We start from the raw sequence: 20205 nt of genomic DNA, 5'->3' as shown, positions 1-20205 counted from the left end.
CAAAAAAAAATGATGCATTGTCAGACCAAATACAACAGTGTGATAAACATCAACAAAACTAATATACAAACAAAGCTCAAGATAAAATCAATGTAATCTATAAAATCTCTCAAAAATCTTCATTGTTCAAATGACATCACAATATCTGTAGTAAATAGATATCTTTTGACTTGGTTTTTTCGCGGTATGATTTCTCCTTATCTCCTTACTATTCGATGTAGCGAAGAACAAAGCTAAATTGACAAGAATAATAGGGTGTACTATAAAAAAATGCAAGCAACTGATTACAGTCTGTAAAAGAATTGCTGAGCAGTCCTTTCTTTCTTTGCTTATTAAAGAGAGCTAAACACGACATGTATAATCATACAAGAAATCACTACTTTAATGTCCTAATGCCATTCTAAGCTTTTAGATCAAATCTGCTGAATAGCAGTTGACATTACTATAAATTATATATTTTTCGTTAGGATTTGGTTTCGTGTTCGGGATCAAACTCCTACTGATTAATTTCATTTTATACCATAGCAACAAAATTGCTGATAAACATTAAATATTACCTCTGAAATATGTGTGAAACATGAAATGAGAAAATAGAACTAGAAAAATATTCACTAACTCTTTTTAGCTATTGCACTTTTTATTAAGCATTATTTGATTGGCTAAACAAATTTATTTATACCGCCATATTGTGACGTAGTCAAGTTTAACGTAACTTTCCTACATCATAATGACGTGCAAGTGCAAAACATATGAATTCACTTGATGTTTTGTTTAACTTTTGGGCAAATTAATGTCATTTTGTTCTGTTTATATAATTGGTTTTATTTTCTGATTTTTGATGTAGTTAAATAGCTAACCCTAACCCTAACCCTAACGCATAATTCTTATAATTAAAAAAATAATTTCTACCAATGTGATACAAGCAAAACAAATCTTGGGACAGTTTATACACTTTCAAACAATAACATATGTTTTGTCATTAAAGATATAAAGAAATTAAATTTTATTTAATCAAGGTCACTCCATATGCCTTGGTACAGGCATATTAAAAAATAAAAATAATTTTGGTGATCCATATTTAAGACAGTATTTTGCTGGTCAAAATTTTAGTTGCTCTAAAAAATGTGTGATACAGCAAGTGAAAAAAATAAAAATAGAAAGACATTAAAAAACTTTTTGTAGCTATCATTCTGTATAAAGCATTATTTACGACTTTGAATCAAAACTACATCCAAGAATACCAGTACGTACAACAGAGAATGGCTTAACTTTAGATCCTACAGACTCCAATTTTTAGAAAACAAATAATGAACATTTCTCACCAATTCTTAGTGGGGTTTTTTTCACCTATATGCAATAGAAATAAAAAGGTAACGTTTGTTATCTTTACAAATATAAAACACTACTAGAAAATTGATATATAGCCTGGTCCTCAAAAAGGTCAAATTCCTGTTAATATCATTAGTTCTAGATCTAAATCAAATGTGTGTAGATGTTTCATAATGTTCAAATAAAAAAGGCAATAGTTAATTACTTTTGTTTCATAGCAACACCACGGCTGGTGGCTTTAAAACCTCCCTATTGATTTTTCTGTAAATTTAAAATAATCTTTTTCTCTCCTATCTAGTAAATTCAGCTCTGCATGGCAACTATGTTATAATTTTGAACACAAAAACCCAATTATATTCTACAGTAAAACAAGAGGCTGGGTGTTCAACATTGCAAAAACAACATCTAATCTTCCTTACAATTTTATACATGATTTTTTTGGCCATAAGCTATATAATTTAGTAAAGAAAAGATTCCTAACAATTCAGCTTTCAATTTTAAAGATTTTTCCATTTCTTTATATAAAGGTCTTCTTTTAAAGGAGATTTATAAAATAGTAGTCTAAAAAATGGTCAGTCAACCAGCCCTCTTACTAATAACAATAAAATAGAATAGAGGACTCCCGTTACAGGCTAGCTAAATGAAAATAAATACTAATGGACAAGTCTTTTGTAATGGGTAATTCACAATGCTAGTTTCTACTTTCAGTCTTCTTAAGTCTGATTCCTTATCAAACTCTGCACACAATATAGTATTTAACACTTAAACATACATACTGGGAACATTAAATCATCTCCACTGATGGATATTTTGTAGTTTAGCTCAATAACTAAAGGCCCATGGGCCACATTACTCACATGATCTAAATGCCAGCATTTTTTGCGTGAATCTCATATTGTGATCCCATGATTAATATAGTACAACATAATTTATATTTTTTTAATGGTTATTTTGTACATGATATGTATCAATAAGTTTTACCATGATACTTTTCAAAAAAACAATTTTTAAGATATTTCCCTTGATATTCCCAAAGTGCAATCCACATATAACCTCATCATCTGTCCAGTGATCTCAGTCTCGACAAACTAATATTTCTCTACATTTAGTCAGTAAGCCTTCAAATGGAAATTTTTTAGAGATTTGTAAATATTATTCTGTTGAACTTTGCACCCATACTAATGTCGTTTACCATTAGAACATTGTGATCATTTTTTTTTTATTCTTCCAATGTTGAATTCTTCCACCCTATTGGGTTCCATTATTTGGTATTTGGCAGGGGTCATGTTATCAATGAAACAGAAAACTGACTCTTTGGCTTATCAAGAGGCTAGAACAGTAATATCAAAATATGTTTTATTGTTCCTCTTGGGCACTTACGGTTTTTTTCTATGTATTGATTTTGTATCCCTCCTAATTTGATCAAACTTAAATCAAAACTATCCAAGATGCTTTAGGGGTTCAATTATTTGGTATCTGAGCAGAGGTCACGTTTGTCAATGAATTTAAAGCTTGACACTTCAGAATATAAAAGATGACACAGTAATTCACTGTTATTCTTAAATTTAAAGTTTTTCCTCTCTATAAACTATATTTTGTACCACTCCTGGGCATCCCAGTTTGAATAAATTTAAATCATATCAATATAACAAGGCTTCCCTGTAAATAACACACTTCACAGCAAATTACATTTTTTTTGTGTCAAGATTTTTTTGTGTCAAGAACGCATCAAATTTGAACACGTGGTTCCAGAAAAAAAAAAATTACATTTGATATCAGAGAAAACAAAGTCCGAACAAACAAATTTTGATCAGAAAGGCTTTTGCTCAGGTGCACCAAGAAGAGAAATAACTTTCTTTAAACAAATAACTTTATCAGATAAAACATAAATAAATAAGAATAAGAAAAAATAACATGTTTTTTGTACATTGTGTAGATAAAAGCACTGTGATAACAACAAACGATAACGATGGGAGGAACTCTGTACAACAATGGATACCACATACACACATCACAATATCTAGGTCACACTGGCCCTAGGGGTTCATCTCTGGAATCCCAGGCATGATGTCTTTACCCACACTCCCTTCCATCGACCCACAGGGCTGGCTCAGAGGGGAATGTGGCATGGCAATGTACGGTCCATCAAAATTGACCGGGATGCTGATGGGATGATATATAGAGTTCTTTCCCACTTCTTTCTTAGGGAAAATATTGTCCAGAAATGAGGGATGTATGCAGATGGGGAGATAGTGTGTGCCGTCGGGGTTCAACACGAACGCTGGCAACGGAATGTTACTAGTTACGTGTATTTCACTGGTAGATGAACTACTGTGAATGGAACTAGTTTCACTGCTGTGGGGGCGTACTTTATGGCGAGGGTACTTCCTCTTTACTTTCTCCTTCTCTTCTTCTCTTGAGCTGCTAGAGGATGTGTCGCTAGAGGGCACCGATAAGTGAAGCTCTCGTTTCTCCTCCTGTGAAAACCGCTTCATGATGTTGTGCTTGAGTTTGTATGCGTGATTTTCCTTTGAACTTGTTCCATTACAACTTTCCCTATCAGAATCTGTGGACTGATTCAGCTTCTCGGTGGAATGACTACTGACCGAGCTACAACCCTCCATCTCCTCCCGCCCGGACATCTGATGTCCGTCCGGATTCCTCATTGACTTTGGATACAGGTAGAACTCGGATGAACTGGACCCACCAAAGGAGCTGACAGATCCACTGATGGACCCACTGACGGATCCACTTAAAGAACTCGAAGACGGTTCTTTCGGTAGAAGAAGCGTTCTCAGGAACCGATCCTGAGTAGTGGGAGTGGTCACCTCCTGATGCAAGGATCTAGGGGGCGCCACAGGTGTCTCTTGTATCACAGCCCCTCCAACACCCAAACTGCTGTTTGTGTCCTCCATCGTCATGTCCTCAGATTTTCTTGGTCTAGAGTGATCTGAAATCACAATAAGCATTTATTAAATTTACTTTTAAAAGATCTCTCTACTGGTAGGTCCAGAAAAATAATTTTTAAAATTTCATAAATTAAATTTCATGAAGAATAAAAAAAATAACTATTTATGGAATGTTATCTATGACCTAACATTAACTTTTGGACAAACCTTTATATAGTCTCTAACAAAAAGCATTTAATAAGATTGATTGAAAAAAACCCCAAAAAACAAGTGTTGACAAGCTGTTACCATTACGTAGGAACTTTTGACTGGTCTGTTCCAGGTGCTTGCCGATGTTGACACAGACCGGGTCTTTGATGTCCCTCCCCTCAAACTCGACGTAGTACCGCATCACCTCATCCTGGCATTCCTTAAAGCCCATGTAGAACTTGTCCTCACAGCACGGCCGCCCCGCCCCGTCTACCTGGAAGTTCTCCAAGTGTCCACCTGTAGTCAATAAATAAACAGTCAACCACCTGTAATCAATACATAATCAGGCAACCACCTGTAGTCAATAAATAAACAGTCAACCACCTGTAATCAATACATAATCAGGCAACCACCTGTAATCAATACATAATCAGGCAACCACCTGTAATCAATACATAATCAGGCAACCACCTGTAATCAATACATAATCAGGCAACCACCTGTAATCAATACATAATCAGGCAACCACCTGTAATCAATACATAATCAATCAACCACCTGTAAAACAATTAATGAACATCAATCCAATCAACAACCTCTGAAATAATCAATACACATTCATAATCAATCACAAGCAATGCATATTGATTAATCCAATCATACATCTGTCAATCCACAATCAGTTTAACAATGAGTAATCAAACAATCACCAGTAAAAAAATTTCACGTTGAATCAAAACATCCCCTTATTTACAGTATTGTAGATATCCAAGTACTGGAAAAGTATTTGCTTTTTTTGATAAGATAGAATTCTGTTTTACTGCATGATTGTTTACAAATGAAAGACAACTCTCTTTTGTGTGTTTGGTTAAAGCTGTTTGTACGTACCATGGAAATTGTTCAGATTCTGTAGGTGACGGATGTGCTTGGAGGCCATTTCTATAATCTCAGTCTTTTCTATTCTTCCCTGGCCCTTGAAAACAAGCAAAATTTCTTACACAAAGCAATATCTCATAAAACAGGGAAAATACCTTAATAAGTGATGCTGTTACAGCGTCTTGGTATATTTCAAAGAGTGAAGCAAATATTACTATCTCACCTGCTTTAAATAATTTGCAGGTATCAATCGACTAAGTTCAGCTAAACAGTTGTTCATTCGGTCTCGACGACGCTTTTCGATGATTCGATGGGACATTGGATCCTGTTCAATAAAAATTGTAAAATGTTATGAGAATTCTAAATATTACAGACCCTGAAGTGTACTAATACACCAAATGCTTGCTGCCACATGCACAGTATATTTGTTCAATAAATGCTGAACGGCTGAAATGTACAAGCTTGACATCCAAAACACTAAATGGTTTGCATGAAATGCTTCACACACAACGCTTTTAAAGTGTGGTACTTAGTAAAGTCTGTTAAATCAAAATTAAAACATCATCAACTTCTTAGCTTAAAAATTGTTAATTCGAACTCAGAAAAGTTATAAATGCATACCCGTGGAACTTTTGGCTTTTTCACACATTGCAAGTCAAATTCATCAGGATTAATGGCAAAGTTCAATGGTCTGGAATAGAAAAACCAACAAACTGTATACACCAACAATAAAAGCCTGCATTGCTAGGAACAGATACCAGATATAACTTATAACAGTACAAGATGTGACAAACAAGAAGAGTTTGACACTTAGCCTATCTGTCACAAATTTACAAGTTTTGTAGTCACTAATGGGGATAATACTGAAACACATGTCTTTTGGTAGTATCCACAGAAAACAGTAAGCTGCTAGGGAGATCACGGACAAGTTAAAGTTCATAATCCACCCAATAAGCTGCATGCACACGATTTTGTTTTAGTCTTCTTCTAACATCTTTATAAGAGCTATACTGGTAAATATCATTATATGAATAAGCCTTACATCTACATATATGTTGTTATAGCCATCAGGTAACCTGATTACTTTCCAAAATACTACACAGGTTAATTAATATTTTCTGAAGTAAATTTAACCTATCTTAATAAAATTCAAATACTATAAAGTTTAACGAGCTGATGAATGCACGCTTACTTTAATGATATAGAAAAACTTAAAACATTGACCAAATTTATCAAAAGAATTTTTATCAGTCTGCTCTTTTCTAAAACTTATATAGCCTACTGCATTATCACTTGCTTTTATATCATATTATGATCATTACCTGGGTTTTTTTCAGTCATTTAAACAATAAAATGCTTTCTTTTCTGCAATACTACCTACACCTTCATAGCCAGCATGAATCATCAAAGAAAGCATTTTATTGTTTATTTTTACATTTTTCTTTTTAACAAATAATTGATAAAAGAGAGCAAGGTAAAGTCACTCAATTATTGTTACAATGTACATCCAAAAAAACAAATCATATGTCTATCATGATATTCATGATGATGATAAACTTCCCTGCATTTCCCTGTTTAGAGAATATCAGTAGTCATTTACCATGTTTACGGGACAGGATATACCAGCATTTACCACTGGTTATTCTCAGCACCAGTATTTCCTGGCCAACCCTGATTACGTTTAACATATAGTGACCTAGTTCTGAGTGATTAAGAATGGAGACAGGTGTCCTAGAAACACCTGCTCAGACAAGTTGTTTACAAATTAAGTGACTGACAGAGGTAAAGGTAAACAGGAAATAATATTAATCATACAGTACCAATTAACTACCAGCTTTTGATCTTTAATTAAAAATTTGTAATAGAAATTAATTAACCCATCCAAAATATCAAAATAATTTGGAAAACGGATGTAAATAATTATACATTTCTGAATTCATCCCACCTATCTTGATCGATAACAGAATGAACAGATTAACTTATCGTAATTTAAACACGATTCATTATTTTGGAGTTTTTTTTTTTAATGTGAATATATAATCATATATTGATTAAACAGGTAGATGGCATAATATTGAAAACAATTTTAAGAAAATATACAATGAGTGACTGTAATAGTATTGGGGATGAATTTCATTATATTTTAGAATGTATACATTTTGTAAACGATAGAAAAATGTGTTTGCCCAGAAGATATTATGAAAACCCAATTATTATAAAATTTAACGAGCTCATGGATACTTTTAATGTAAAAAAACTAAAAAACTTCTCAATATTTATTAAGAAAATTTTCAAAGTCTGTTCTTTCAGAAATCAACTTTAACAACCTGAATTATATTTTAACCTTTTTTCATCATTATTACTCCTACTGTACATGTGATCCTTGACTGTGTTTGTGTACATTTGTATATACTGATTTTGAACCTCAAATACCAGTGAACTGGTCTTGAGTGAATAAAGAATTGAATTGAAAAATTGAAATATTTATTAACAATTTTAAATTGACTCTTTGTAAAGTTCTTAACTTGCAGTGGTAGATCCAAAATTAAGCTAGTAGCTGTATATCCTAAAGGTGGTATATTGGGTTTTAGTGGGAGAATGTATTAAATACATTGTAGGAGACTTTCCTCTTTGAATGGGGTTTAATTGGGTACAGGGTCTCTCTTGGGATTGTTTCTTTCATTTCATTTTTTCATTTCAATTCTTATTACTATCAATATATATAATTTATATGTGTTATTTTTGTGTGTATTTTTCAGTAACCTGTTTGTCATTCTTCAAATACAAATTATTTTGTAAACATATGAGTTTGTACACAAGAGACAAGATTTGTAACGACTGACCCTCCACTTTTGCCAATATTTTTGTAATGTTCACAATTATAAGTGCTATAAGACGTATGTCTTTAGCAATAAAGAAATTAAATTGAAATTTCATGAATCACATTTAGCATCTGATCAGGTATTTTTTAATGATCTCCGATCCGCAGCAATGTTAATAACTCTAAATTATCGGGATTTTTAAATTAGTCTTCAAGTGTTACTATATAGGTAAGGGCTTCGAACTGGGCAGTGGGCACTGATGCACAGGTACAACCTTTTTTCTTTTATCTCTACAAGTATATTCATTCTTTTTTAACAAGACTTGATGGTATGTATAAACTGAAATGATTTGGTAGTTTGGATTTACATTCACAGTTGTTCAAATCTATAGCAACGACAGAAAAATTGATCGATAATTGAGCAGTAATTATCCTGCATCATGCTGATCTATAAGTGGCCAGATTACGGGAGATAACTCTCACTAATTATAAGCAGCCAGCTCTTTTCATCGCGGCTGGCAAGATCTGGATTGCACAACATTTTTTAATCATAAAATGATAGGAAAATGTAATGGGACTGAATAATTTAGCTGGATTGGATAACATGGCGGAATGCACAACATCCAGATTCAACAAGTTTTCCTGTGCGTGTACATTAAATCATTTATCAAAATGAAAGTCTTATTTAGCATTGTAGTGATGGATTTTAATTTGGCCTCCTTGAGAGAAGTTGACGGTAAAAATTTGATCTGGATTAATACCATGTACCTAAAATATTGTTAAATTTATTTTAACCTGTTGAATTTGTTAAAAGTACATTTGCTCTCTCCATGCACAATGATACCTTAAATATTAACCATAAAAAGAGATTAATTAATTCATTATCTCAAAATCAATTTCTATGTTTGGGATTTTTAAAGAATTTTCATCAAAATATGTCAACTAAAAAAATCTAAATTTCTCTTAACAAATTCAACTATATGTAAATTTTTCCATTTCAAAGAATTTTAAGATTCTTTCTTTGTTCCAATTAAGAACACAAATTAGAGATAGAGGTTTGCAGATATTGTAACCCTATTATTCCAAGGGATGAAAGATATAGTATTAACTATCACACTGTTGTTAAAATTCTATTTTGAAATCAATAGGAAATATTTGTAACTTCATATGTGATGCATTTAACATAAGAGAATTTATGTCCTAATTATATTTGTATACTGTACGCATGACTTGCACCAAATGTGGTTTTTGTCAATAAATCAAATTGAATTAAATTGAATAAATTACCAGTAATTTAAGCATATATTATATGTTTATAAGTATAGATTGATCAAAATCGGTCAAACATTGTGTTGACAACCCCCTGGACATACAGGGTCCAAATGTAGTACCGGTATATATCTATGTCAGGTATATATCTATGTACATAAACAACTAGAGTAAATGTTTGACAAATCGGTCAAGTTATAGTGAATCATATAAGACGTACTGCAAACTGAAGAGCTCTTACTTCATAAGTGCATAAATTTGTGTGTTTATAAACATGCACATGAATATGTTGATCTAAATGCTCCAATATGTCACGAACATTGTGGAATTGCTAACTTTTTCTGACCTTGTGCCACCATTAACATGTTATTAACATGTTTCATATTCATTTCTTTCTGAACTTTTCCATCCAAAACCAGTTAAGTTGAGTTAGACAGTAACTCAGTCATAGACCCCCACATGTGATGAAAACATTGCAGACTGAAGTCGTACATTAATCATGGTCTGTCACCAGTGATAAACAAGCTTGATCTGACCTTGAGACAATTATAGCAGTTTGTCGGCAAAATTCTTATAACAATCATTTAAATTCTGTGACAACTAGAAAGTGAACACGCATTTATGCATGCAACAACAGGAAAGCATAAGGCATGACCTTTATCATAAGTTCATTTGGAATTCATCTGAATCAAGATAAATCAATGTTGATATCAACTGGAATAATATAACACCGAGTTAAAACACATATCAACAAATTGAATACAGATTTTGAATAAAGTATGCGTTTATATACATTTCATTCTGAATTCAATTAATTTCTTTTATTTTAGATTAAATGATTATGGCAATTGCTATGCTTTAACCAAATGGTCCACAAAAGATTCACGAATTTGACTGTGTATACGATTAGATGTTCATGGACCAGAAATCAACCAAGCTGGTCAGCTATTCCAATAACCCGAAACCCTTATTTCCAGTATTGGATTTAAAAATCAAAAGACACATTTTTACACCCATTTTTTAAATTACCTTTGTTTTTACCAGAAGTCAAGAGAAATCCTTCTCCTAGACATGAGGGTCACGAAACCAGTGCCATAAAGCTCATGAGAGTCATTGACTCCCCTAAATAGAACATCAGTTTAAGGTAGGTCAACCCAAGAAGTGTCATCAACTCCCCTTTAAGGCAGGTCAACCCAAGTAGACGAGTGTCATCAACTCCCCTTTAAGGCAGGTCAACCCAAGTAGACGAGTGTCATCAACTACCCTTTAAGGCAGGTCAACCCGAGTAGACGAGTGTCATCAACTACCCTTTAAGGCAGGTCAACCCGAGTAGACGAGTGTCATCAACTCCCCTTTAAGGCAGGTCAACCCAAGTAGACGAGTGTCATCAACTCCCCTTTAAAGCAGGTCAACCCAAGTAGACGAGTGTCATCAACTCCCCTTTAAGGCAGGTCAACCCAAGAAGACGAGTGTCATCAACTCCCCTTTAAGGTGGAATATCCCTCTGATAAGAGAGATAACTTCTGTAGAAAATAATCTCACTTTGTTTCTGTTAACTCACAATTATTAAGGCATGTAGCAATAAGGGAAGCAGTGCTGGGCCCCAATTTATGTTGGAAGGCGACATTTATTTGATATTCAATTATAAAAAAAAAAAAGGAAATTTGAACCAAACGAACTAAACCCAAACTTTTGGCAAGTGAAAAAAAAGTAAAGAAAACTTTCACTAAAAAAATGTAAGAAGCGAATTATACTTATCAAAATTTTAATGAGGCAGTGTATACCTCTTCCCCTCCCACAATGGATTAGTTATTTTTTTTTTAGAAATATTACTAAATTTTACTTAATTACTTAATTATCGTCGTTTGAAACATAACATAACATTTCAAATGTTTAAAAATTGAATATGGGTTTTCTTATCTGAGAGAGCAGATATGGGACAACAAAATTAAACAAATAATAATATTACATTTTATTCAAGACACTATATCCCTATATTGAGACCATACCAATTACTTGAAGATCATTCATTTGATCCCCTTTTAGTGTAATAACAAAATGCTCTCACGACTGGTTTACATTTTTAGCATTTCTAAAACATATGGATCCATTCATATGAACTATTATCTTATCCAAATTTAAAAACAGAAAACATTTCTGATTAGTTAGAAACTATGGCAATTTATCAAGTACTGTAGGTGAAGTATGTATGTAAAACCTTCAATAGTCTATGATAAAGAAAGATAACTCTTGCTAATTGAAGCAATTTTTGTTACAAACCTATGCAACAAAGTGCTATTCTGAACTAAAAAGCACCGCTTCATTATGTTTTCTAAAATGAATTGGCAATGTATATAACTATATATTATTTTCAGATACATTTAATATTTTTAATTTTACGCTGCGATGGTAAAATTTTGTTTTTTCTATTCACTATGTCTAGTTTTCTTCATAACATGATTAGACACATTATCAATTTTTGAAAAATCTAGCAGCGCTTCATCACTTCAACTTTGTTTCATCCGAATCTATTGATGTTGACTTTCATGAAAATCAATATGAAATTTTTAAAAAAAGATAAGATAAAATTAATAGCAGAGGGATATTACACCGGCAGGTCAACCAAAGTAGATGAGAGTCATCAACTCCCCTTCAAGGCAGGTCAACTCAAGAAGATGAGAGTCATTGGATGGATAGGATACCAGTTTGACAGCTTACCCAAGTCACCACACTTTGGGCGAGTTCAACTACTTAGGATTTACTGTGTTAACAAGGTACTGTCCTAGATATTCATTTACCTAGACGTGCGTCCTGCTGAAGAGAGGCACATATTTTGCTCAGGACTCATGATGTCAACAAAAGTGCATCCCAAAGGATTCAATAAATTTAGAAATACACATTTGTTTGATTTTATTTCCTAGCTAAGAAATTTCAAACTCATCCTCTAACATCATTTAATAAATATATCTTAATTTTAAAATCAAATAGATGCCACACCATCAAATTCACGACGAACTTTGATCTACCATAGTTATTATAAGATTTTTTTGAAATATAATGTGATTTTGACCCCTGAAATAAAATTTTAAAATGTGCAAAATCTGCTTTTTACATCTACAATAATACGTTGATATAAGTAGTTGATAAATGATACATTAAGTTACATTTATTTTAAGCGAGGTACATTAGGGATTTACAATGCGATACATTTTGTACAGTTTTAAGTAAATTTCGCCCACATTCCAGTATTTTTTAGGTTCTGGTAAACAACCTGTACTCGGTCTTCAGCTTATTACATGCATGGCATTATAATAACATTTAATATATTAATTATCTAACCTCCTTTGGTTCTAGCTGATTTAGGGCAGTACAAACAGGAAACCTTACCTAGCTAGAGTCATTTGACTAATTCCAAATTTTGATCAGTTCAGAATAGTTCATAAATTAATTAGTAAATAATTAATGAGAAAAAAAGATTAAGAAAAAAATTAATATCTTTAATACAATTACTTATCAATACAAACATTTAAATTTAGCAGCACTTTTATTTTTACCAGTTATATATGTATTTGATATTGGTCTTGGATAGGCGACCTACTTTCACTCTGCAATAATTCCTGTTCATTGCAACTCTAAAATGCACAGAGAATCGTTGGTCAGAGCCTTAAATAAAATTATTACTTGCAACAAGATTTCTTTTATCAAAAGTAGGTTTGGTATGTATTCTAACATACCCTAAAAGCATGCAGGATACAAAATAAAATAAAATGCATGTAGATGCAGATTTTTATGGAGCCGTCATTTTACAGGTAACTGTTCCAATTATGCAATTCATTTTCTTCTGTTTTAGGATTAAATAAAGGGATGGATCAAAATGAATACTTCTAGAATGCATTAAATGTCTAAATTTTAAGTCTTTTAATTAAATCATATTGCACCACAAAAATGATAAGTGGAGGCGCTGTTACGATATGTATTCCAGCAGAATATTAAAAACTTGTCTAAAATATTTTTATGTTTAAATTGTCTGTCATTGCCATACAAATGATTGTAAATACCAATAACTGGGTGGTATGTATTAGACGCTAGCTACATTTGATACATATAAAAACAGCTATGGTTTTCTGAGCTCATTGCCTTATTTGCAACAGGTAAAATGCATATGAGGCGTTCCCCAGCTAATTTTGTAAATGACGAACAATATCTATTTATATATGTCTACCCTCTAAACTATAAAATTGATTTTATAGTATAGAGGGTGGACATATTTAAATACATGTACTCATGTAAATATTGTTCCTCATTTACAAAATTAGCTGGGGAGCGCCTATGATAAAATATGGCTAAATCCCATGTAATTTGTTCAAATAAAATTTTACTTAATTGAAAATTATTTAATTTAGCCATATTGCATTAATATCAGCAGGGATATGGTGTTCATTGTCATCAACAAAAAATTACATCTAAATATAACACCTAGGAACATTTACAGCACCGCCAAATCTGTACGTATCCTATGCGGAACTCGATCATGGTCAACAACAGTACATATATTTTTAAATAAATTATATCTTATTTTACTTTTCCTTTAATTTTATACAAAATAATTTACATTATTTTGATATATCCCTATTTTTTGATTGGGGCTTGAAAACCAAATCAGGAGAATATCTAACCGGGAAATGTAGTTCAAAATGGATCACTAAGCTGCGATAGCTTCTATACAATACATATATCTCCATGTTTCTATACGAAACATATATCTCCATGTTACTCGCGTCTGTAATATAAATAAATAAAATACCATTATCATATAGCTTGTACTCGTGTAATCTAGAGGTCATTCTGTGAAGTGAGTTATCTCCCGCTGAATACAATCAATCTTTTATTAATAGATTCGTTCTCTACGTACGTTTGTATGTTCTGTTTCATGTTTTTTCTATGCCTATACTGCAGTAATATATTCAAATCCAAAGAACGCAGTTTATTTAAATTCATATCCAAATTCCCAACGCATGTTCTGTTAAAGTATGCGGACATAATTAATTTTGTTTTCATGCACTGCATGGTTTATTCGCTATTTCCGCTCAACACACATGCCATGTGTAGCGACACGTGCGAGATAGTTCTATTTATAGAACTTGACCTGCATTTGATTTTTTGCGATGGGATTTCACTGCATACTTTCTATGTTGGGTGAAAAAATACACATTTTCTTAACTTTTTAATGTTATAGAATATACAGGCAGTTAAAAAATAAATAAATGACCAGTTAATCCGAAGCGCAGAACCTCACGTTAGAAAGTCAACATTGCTCCTTACCTGTCATTTACTTCCAATTTTATCCTCTTCGGCTCTTCCATGCAAGTCTCCATCTTCCTTAATCAACCATTTCCACTAATAAATAGAAAGTTGGACGGATATAAAATTTCAATCAACCGTCGGCCATGAAATTTGTAACGTGTTTAGGTTGGCTTCTACGATCATGCTTTTCCTCACGTGTCGAATTGTAAACTGTGACGTCACTTGTCAGGTTTGCTGTCACGCGGCCGACAGCCGCACATGTGTAAAACGTGCTTCCAATATTCCAAGTTTTTCCACGATTGATTTTTATCAAATAAAAGTACCTTTTTAAAAAAAGAATAAAGAAATAGATTTAACATATGCAAACATATTTAATGTCTTCTGCGTTTTAGATACGGTTGAATACCAAGACAGCAATGGGAAACATATGAATATGCGCACATCGTTTAATTTAAGGTCAAGATCTAAGGCGTGTTAAACAGAGCGGGATTCCCAATACCTGAAACACAAATTTTGGTGAGCGCTTGCGAGTAGGCCTAAATGATACCAGAGTGTCTTTTTAGTGCTAGAATCATAATTAATAATGACGTCATAATTCAATAATTGAACGGTGAATATGTTTTCCCGTTCTTTAGCTTTAATGGAAATGACATTCGATATCAAATCATGGAAAAAGTAATTCCGAAACCCATATTCAATTTCGCATAATTTTAAAGAGGATCTTTTTAATGCCGTTTTTTTTTTTGGAGAGACTTTAAATAGGCATTCTATAGATAATATTTCATTAGTAAAAACATGGACAAAACTCCAAGATATCCCAAGTTACATATTTGGGAATATTCCTTCATATTTCATAGAAAATGACAGTTTAAAACATGTTCTTCCATTGTGTTTACCGAAAATTTAAGCTCCGATACACCCTATCAAACAAAGATATTGTTATGAAGCACCATTAAAAGAACTTATATCTTGTCTATACTACTATATTAAAATAATAGACTCGAATTTTTGGGCTTTAATACCGAGAAATTGGAAGAGTACTTTCATTTGTTTTATATATTTTAAACATTATTGGCACTTGAAGATTACCAATTTGTTTTTATTTTTTCTTAATCAAGCTTCGCCAATTAATAATCAACGAAAATTCCTTTAAAAAATCCGGAAATTATGTGGATTTTTCCGATTTTACAATCTTGCGCATGCGCATTACATTCACGCTAAATCACGGGAGGATCTTTAGTTTTTGTTTCCACAATACCATATTTGTAGGGATAAACTCAGAAACGTTATTACAAATACGTGTAAATTTTCATGGAAAATTTGTCATATATACAGATATATATTCTGTTCATTAAAGGAAATACGATAAAACTCAGTGCATTTAATATGAAAAATCCCGATAGTTCCGAAATGGTTTATTATGAATAATTTGACTGTTATTTTCAATGCAGCTTCATTAATTTTCTCCAAAATCGTTTCGGAGCGATTCCGCAAATTTTTGCTACATTACGAGTATATTGAAGGCATTTTAACTGTGGTATAGGCCTGTCCCGAGACACGGTTAGATTACTCTACATTTGTGTAGCGTTTCCGAGCTTTATATATTAATCCACTTTAATAATTTCCTTATGTTTGGTAGCGTAAGGTAAATCTTTATATAATATCCTGATAGTGAGATAAACGCAATTCAAAAAGATACAAATGTTTATTCATTTAAAATCCAAAAGTAGAATAAAATATAATCCAAATGAAAATCACATAATAAATCCAAAATACGTGTAAATGAATGAAAGGCACTAAAATCCAATTAAACAATCAAAACATTTCTACTCTCACTTCTCTCACCCTCTCTAATTATCCCGGCTATATATACCCAATTACTCCTCTCACTCCTCCTTTACTCCCCATGAACTTTCCTAAGGTTAAGCTATAAATCTAAAGACTATAAATCACTACTCCCCTTGCTCCCCACACTATCTATTATCTAACACTCTCCTCCTAATGCAATTAACTGCTCCCCATGACCTGTTCACAGTCAGGATTAACAAAGTAATTAATCTAAGCTAATGGATACACATGAAATAATGAAAACACACTAATCTACTGAATAAAATGAAATAAAAAATAGAAAAGTATTAAAATAATGCTACATTTCCCCCTACTTAGATTTTGCACACCGTTCAAAATAGAAAAATGCAAATGAAAAAAAAATTATACGCTTGAATAAAATATGCCTTTCAAACATAAAATCAATATACAAAAATATGTAAAAATCAAAAGCAAAAATAATACATTTATAAAATAAACAAGAATAAAAGAAAAAAAAATATCTAACAATGCTACGAAAACATTATAAGAACAAATATTCACAGTTCATAGTTTTTTTTTCACATTATGTTTACAGTTTATTTACAGAAGTCACTCCATGGTAAGTCGTCAGGTCAGGTTAAGCAAATTAAAAAAACCTGTTACGGAATTAGTTTATGGAGTCAGAAATCACAATTGGCACGTTTTACGACTCATCCATAAAATCGTTTAAAAAAGTTCGAAAATACTTCATATGGAGAAACTTCCCTCATTTCTTCTGTGTAAGAAAAGTTAATTTCTTTCACAACTTCAGTTCTTCCGTCTTCATATGACACTGTTTTCTTAATTAATTGAATGGTCATCGAATTTTTCTTTTCAGATGTTTGAATTTCTGGTGTTGGAATTTCTGGTGTTGGACTTTCGAATGTTGGTATCTCTAATGTTGGACTTTCGGGTGTTGGAATTTCTGAAGTTGGAATGTTGGATGTTTCCTCACACTCGGAAACAAATTCTTCAGCGTTGTTTTGCGCGACGTGGACGATTTTGTTTCCTTTTTTTAGTTGTTACTTCCTCAGGCTCAGAATCAATTTTCTCTTCATTTGTCACATTGAATAGCTGAAAAATATCACATATGATGTCGTTTGTCATTTCGGTCTCATTTGAATTTTCCCGCAGATCTTTAACACGTGTTACAAAATCACCATCATAATCTTCATGATTTTCTTTACACTGTTTACACATTCCCTCAGTTGATCCTTCTTTGGGTAATCTTGAAAGTGCATCAGCATTTGCATGTTGTTTTCCTGCCCGATGAATGATTGTAAAGTTATATGGTCCTAATTGTTGTAACCATCGGCATATTTGTCCATCTGGTTCTTTGAATTTATGAAGCCAAGTTAACGATCCGTGATCCGTTCTCAGGATAAATTCTCTTCCTAACAAATAATGCTTATAGTATTTCACAAAGTAAATCACTGCCAACATTTCCTTTCGGGTTACACAATAGTTTTTCTCAGCGGAGCTCAATGTTCTACTTCCATAAGCTATAACTTTTTCTCTTCCATTCTGAATTTGTGAAAGAACACATCCTATGGCCTCATTACTTGCATCTGTGTCTAGAATAAAACTTCCATCATTAATATCTGGATATCCTAAAATTGGCGCATTTTGTAATTTCTTCTTTAGTTCTTCAAAAGCTCGATCACACTCCTCTGTCCATATCCATTTGTTGTTTTTGCTCGTTAGAGAGTGCAAACATTTTGCAATACTGGCAAAATCCTTTATATATTTCCTATAATAAGATACTAATCCAAGAAAACTTCGCAATTCTGTGACATTGTTTGGTGTTGGTATCTTTTCAATTGATTCAGTTTTAGCAGGGTCTGTCTTGATTCCCGTCTCAGAAACAACATATCCGAGAAATGACACTTCTTTCTTAAAAAATGAACATTTCTTTGCCTTAAGCCTCAAATTAGCTCCATCCAGTCTATCTAACACCTTCTTCAAATTCTCCAAATGCTCATCAAAACTCTTCCCATACACAATTATATCATCTAGATAAAGTACAGCCACATTCCACTGTAGTCCACTTAATGTTCTCTCAATAATTCTCTGAAAAGTCGCTGGAGCATTACATAATCCAAAGGGCATAACATTGTATTGGTATAACCCTCCTCTTGGTGTAGCAAAGGCAGTTTTCTCCTTGTCTTCATTTGACATAGGCACTTGGTGATACGCCATATTCAAATCCAATGACGAAAACCAAACTGATCCAGCCAACGCATCCAGGTTATCATCTATCCTAGGAATCGGATATGCATCCTTTATCGTCTTTGCATTCAATCTACGATAATCCACGCACACTCGCCAACTTTTATCCTTCTTTTGTACAAGAACAAGTTGCGACGACCATGGACTGCTGGATTTCTCAATTATTCCCTGATCAAGTAATTTCCCTATTTCTTGATCTAGAATCTCTCTTTTAAATAGTGGAACTCTCAGCGGCGCCTCCTTGAACGGCATTCCATCACTCAACTTAATCCTATGCTCACCAACACTAGTTCTCTGCAAAACTCCATCTGGGTCAGCAAACACATTTCTCCTTTTATAGAGAAATTCCTTAAACTTTTCAGACTCCTGAGAATTTAAATTCACAATCCCATTTTCATAGACTGGTTTCAAATACTCTGGTAGTTCTTGAGTATCTCTCTTGCTAATTGCTGCTACAACATCATCTTTGTCACAAAATGGTTGACTCACATATGTCACTGGCACAAACAATGCAATTTCAGTATTTCTCGGTACAGTAATTTCACGATCTCCTGGATTATAGAGACGAATGTACAATTCTGTATTCTTTGCATCGATAAGTGTTCTCGCAACTCCTAGTTTATACGAATTCACAAAAACTGTCAACGGCATTGGAATTCCAATTTCTCCATTTGCATTCTTAAGCACAGATCTCACAACTATTTCATGTCTTCCAGGAATAGAAACAGAATCCAAATTATAAATTTTCCTTGTTGGGCAAACTTCATTTACATATGCACCTTCTTCTTGATTATAAGTCAAACTCAAAGCACAAAGTTCATAGTTCCAATTACATTTGAACTTAACAATAAAATCTTCTCCTAATAAATCATGTGTGACTCCTCCAACAAATACACGAAATTCAATATCAATGTCCTTCAAAGTAAGAATCATTTTAGCAGTTCCCAAAATTTTCAGTTTACGTCCATCAGCTGATAAAAATTTACTTTTCACTTGCTCTAGTACAGGTCTATTATCCACAGGAATGCTATAAAACGTTTCCTCCGTGATAAATGTTTTCCTTGCTCCAGTGTCAATCTTCCATGTTAACGGTGTTCCCTGAATCAAACCATTAATCAAAAATTCCTTTCTTCCTGGAATTAAAATTTCACATACCTCTGTTTTCCTCTCAACATCACAATATTTACTTTCATTGAGCTTTCCCGCCGTATAATCAGAATTGCACGGTTCCTCATCATGAGCCCTGTTATTAACTACTTGCAAATTATTGTGAGTGATTGGTTCTGTACTAGGCCTATTCATATCAGCGACCAACGCACGGCCTACTGCCTCGGTCTCCCGCTGTTTAACTGCTTTTTACCAAATCGTGTGCCTCCTTCCACTGCACTGCCTGTTTTCAAATTACTGTTGACAGGACAATTCCTAGTAAGA

The 20205-nt window shown here is 33.0% G+C and overlaps 1 protein-coding gene across 1 annotated transcript; it reads right to left on the bottom strand.

Annotated features, from left to right (window-relative positions):
- Positions 1–3244: 3244 nt before the first annotated feature.
- LOC105325560 (class E basic helix-loop-helix protein 40) lies at positions 3245–14905 on the bottom strand. The gene is made up of 6 exons (XM_011425176.4): positions 14716–14905; positions 5925–5994; positions 5527–5628; positions 5316–5400; positions 4527–4724; positions 3245–4279 (listed from the first exon to the last, which is right to left on the bottom strand). The coding sequence occupies exons 1-6, from the start codon at positions 14766–14768 to the stop codon at positions 3366–3368; spliced, it is 1422 nt and encodes a 473-aa protein (XP_011423478.2). The 5' UTR covers positions 14769–14905; the 3' UTR covers positions 3245–3365.
- Positions 14906–20205: the final 5300 nt, after the last annotated feature.

Source organism: Magallana gigas, chromosome 4 (assembly GCF_963853765.1).
Source record: "Magallana gigas chromosome 4, xbMagGiga1.1, whole genome shotgun sequence".
In the NCBI taxonomy this organism is placed as follows: Eukaryota; Metazoa; Mollusca; class Bivalvia; order Ostreida; family Ostreidae; genus Magallana; species Magallana gigas.
Note: the sequence above shows the minus strand (reverse complement) of the source record. Positions and strands in the feature narration are given on the sequence as shown.

What these genes read in the sequence shown, in the direction of transcription:
- LOC105325560 (XM_011425176.4), bottom strand. Translation starts at nt 14,768, where the DNA reads ATGGAGACTTGCATGGAAGAGCCGAAGAGGATAAAATTGGAAGTAAAT. An exon ending in AAAAGCCAAAAGTTCCACGG is followed by an intron (nt 5,629 to 5,924) that starts GTATGCATTTAT and finishes TTTATTGAACAG; the next exon opens with GATCCAATGTCCCATCGAAT. An exon ending in GAATCTGAACAATTTCCATG is followed by an intron (nt 4,725 to 5,315) that starts GTACGTACAAAC and finishes TATTGACTACAG; the next exon opens with GTGGACACTTGGAGAACTTC.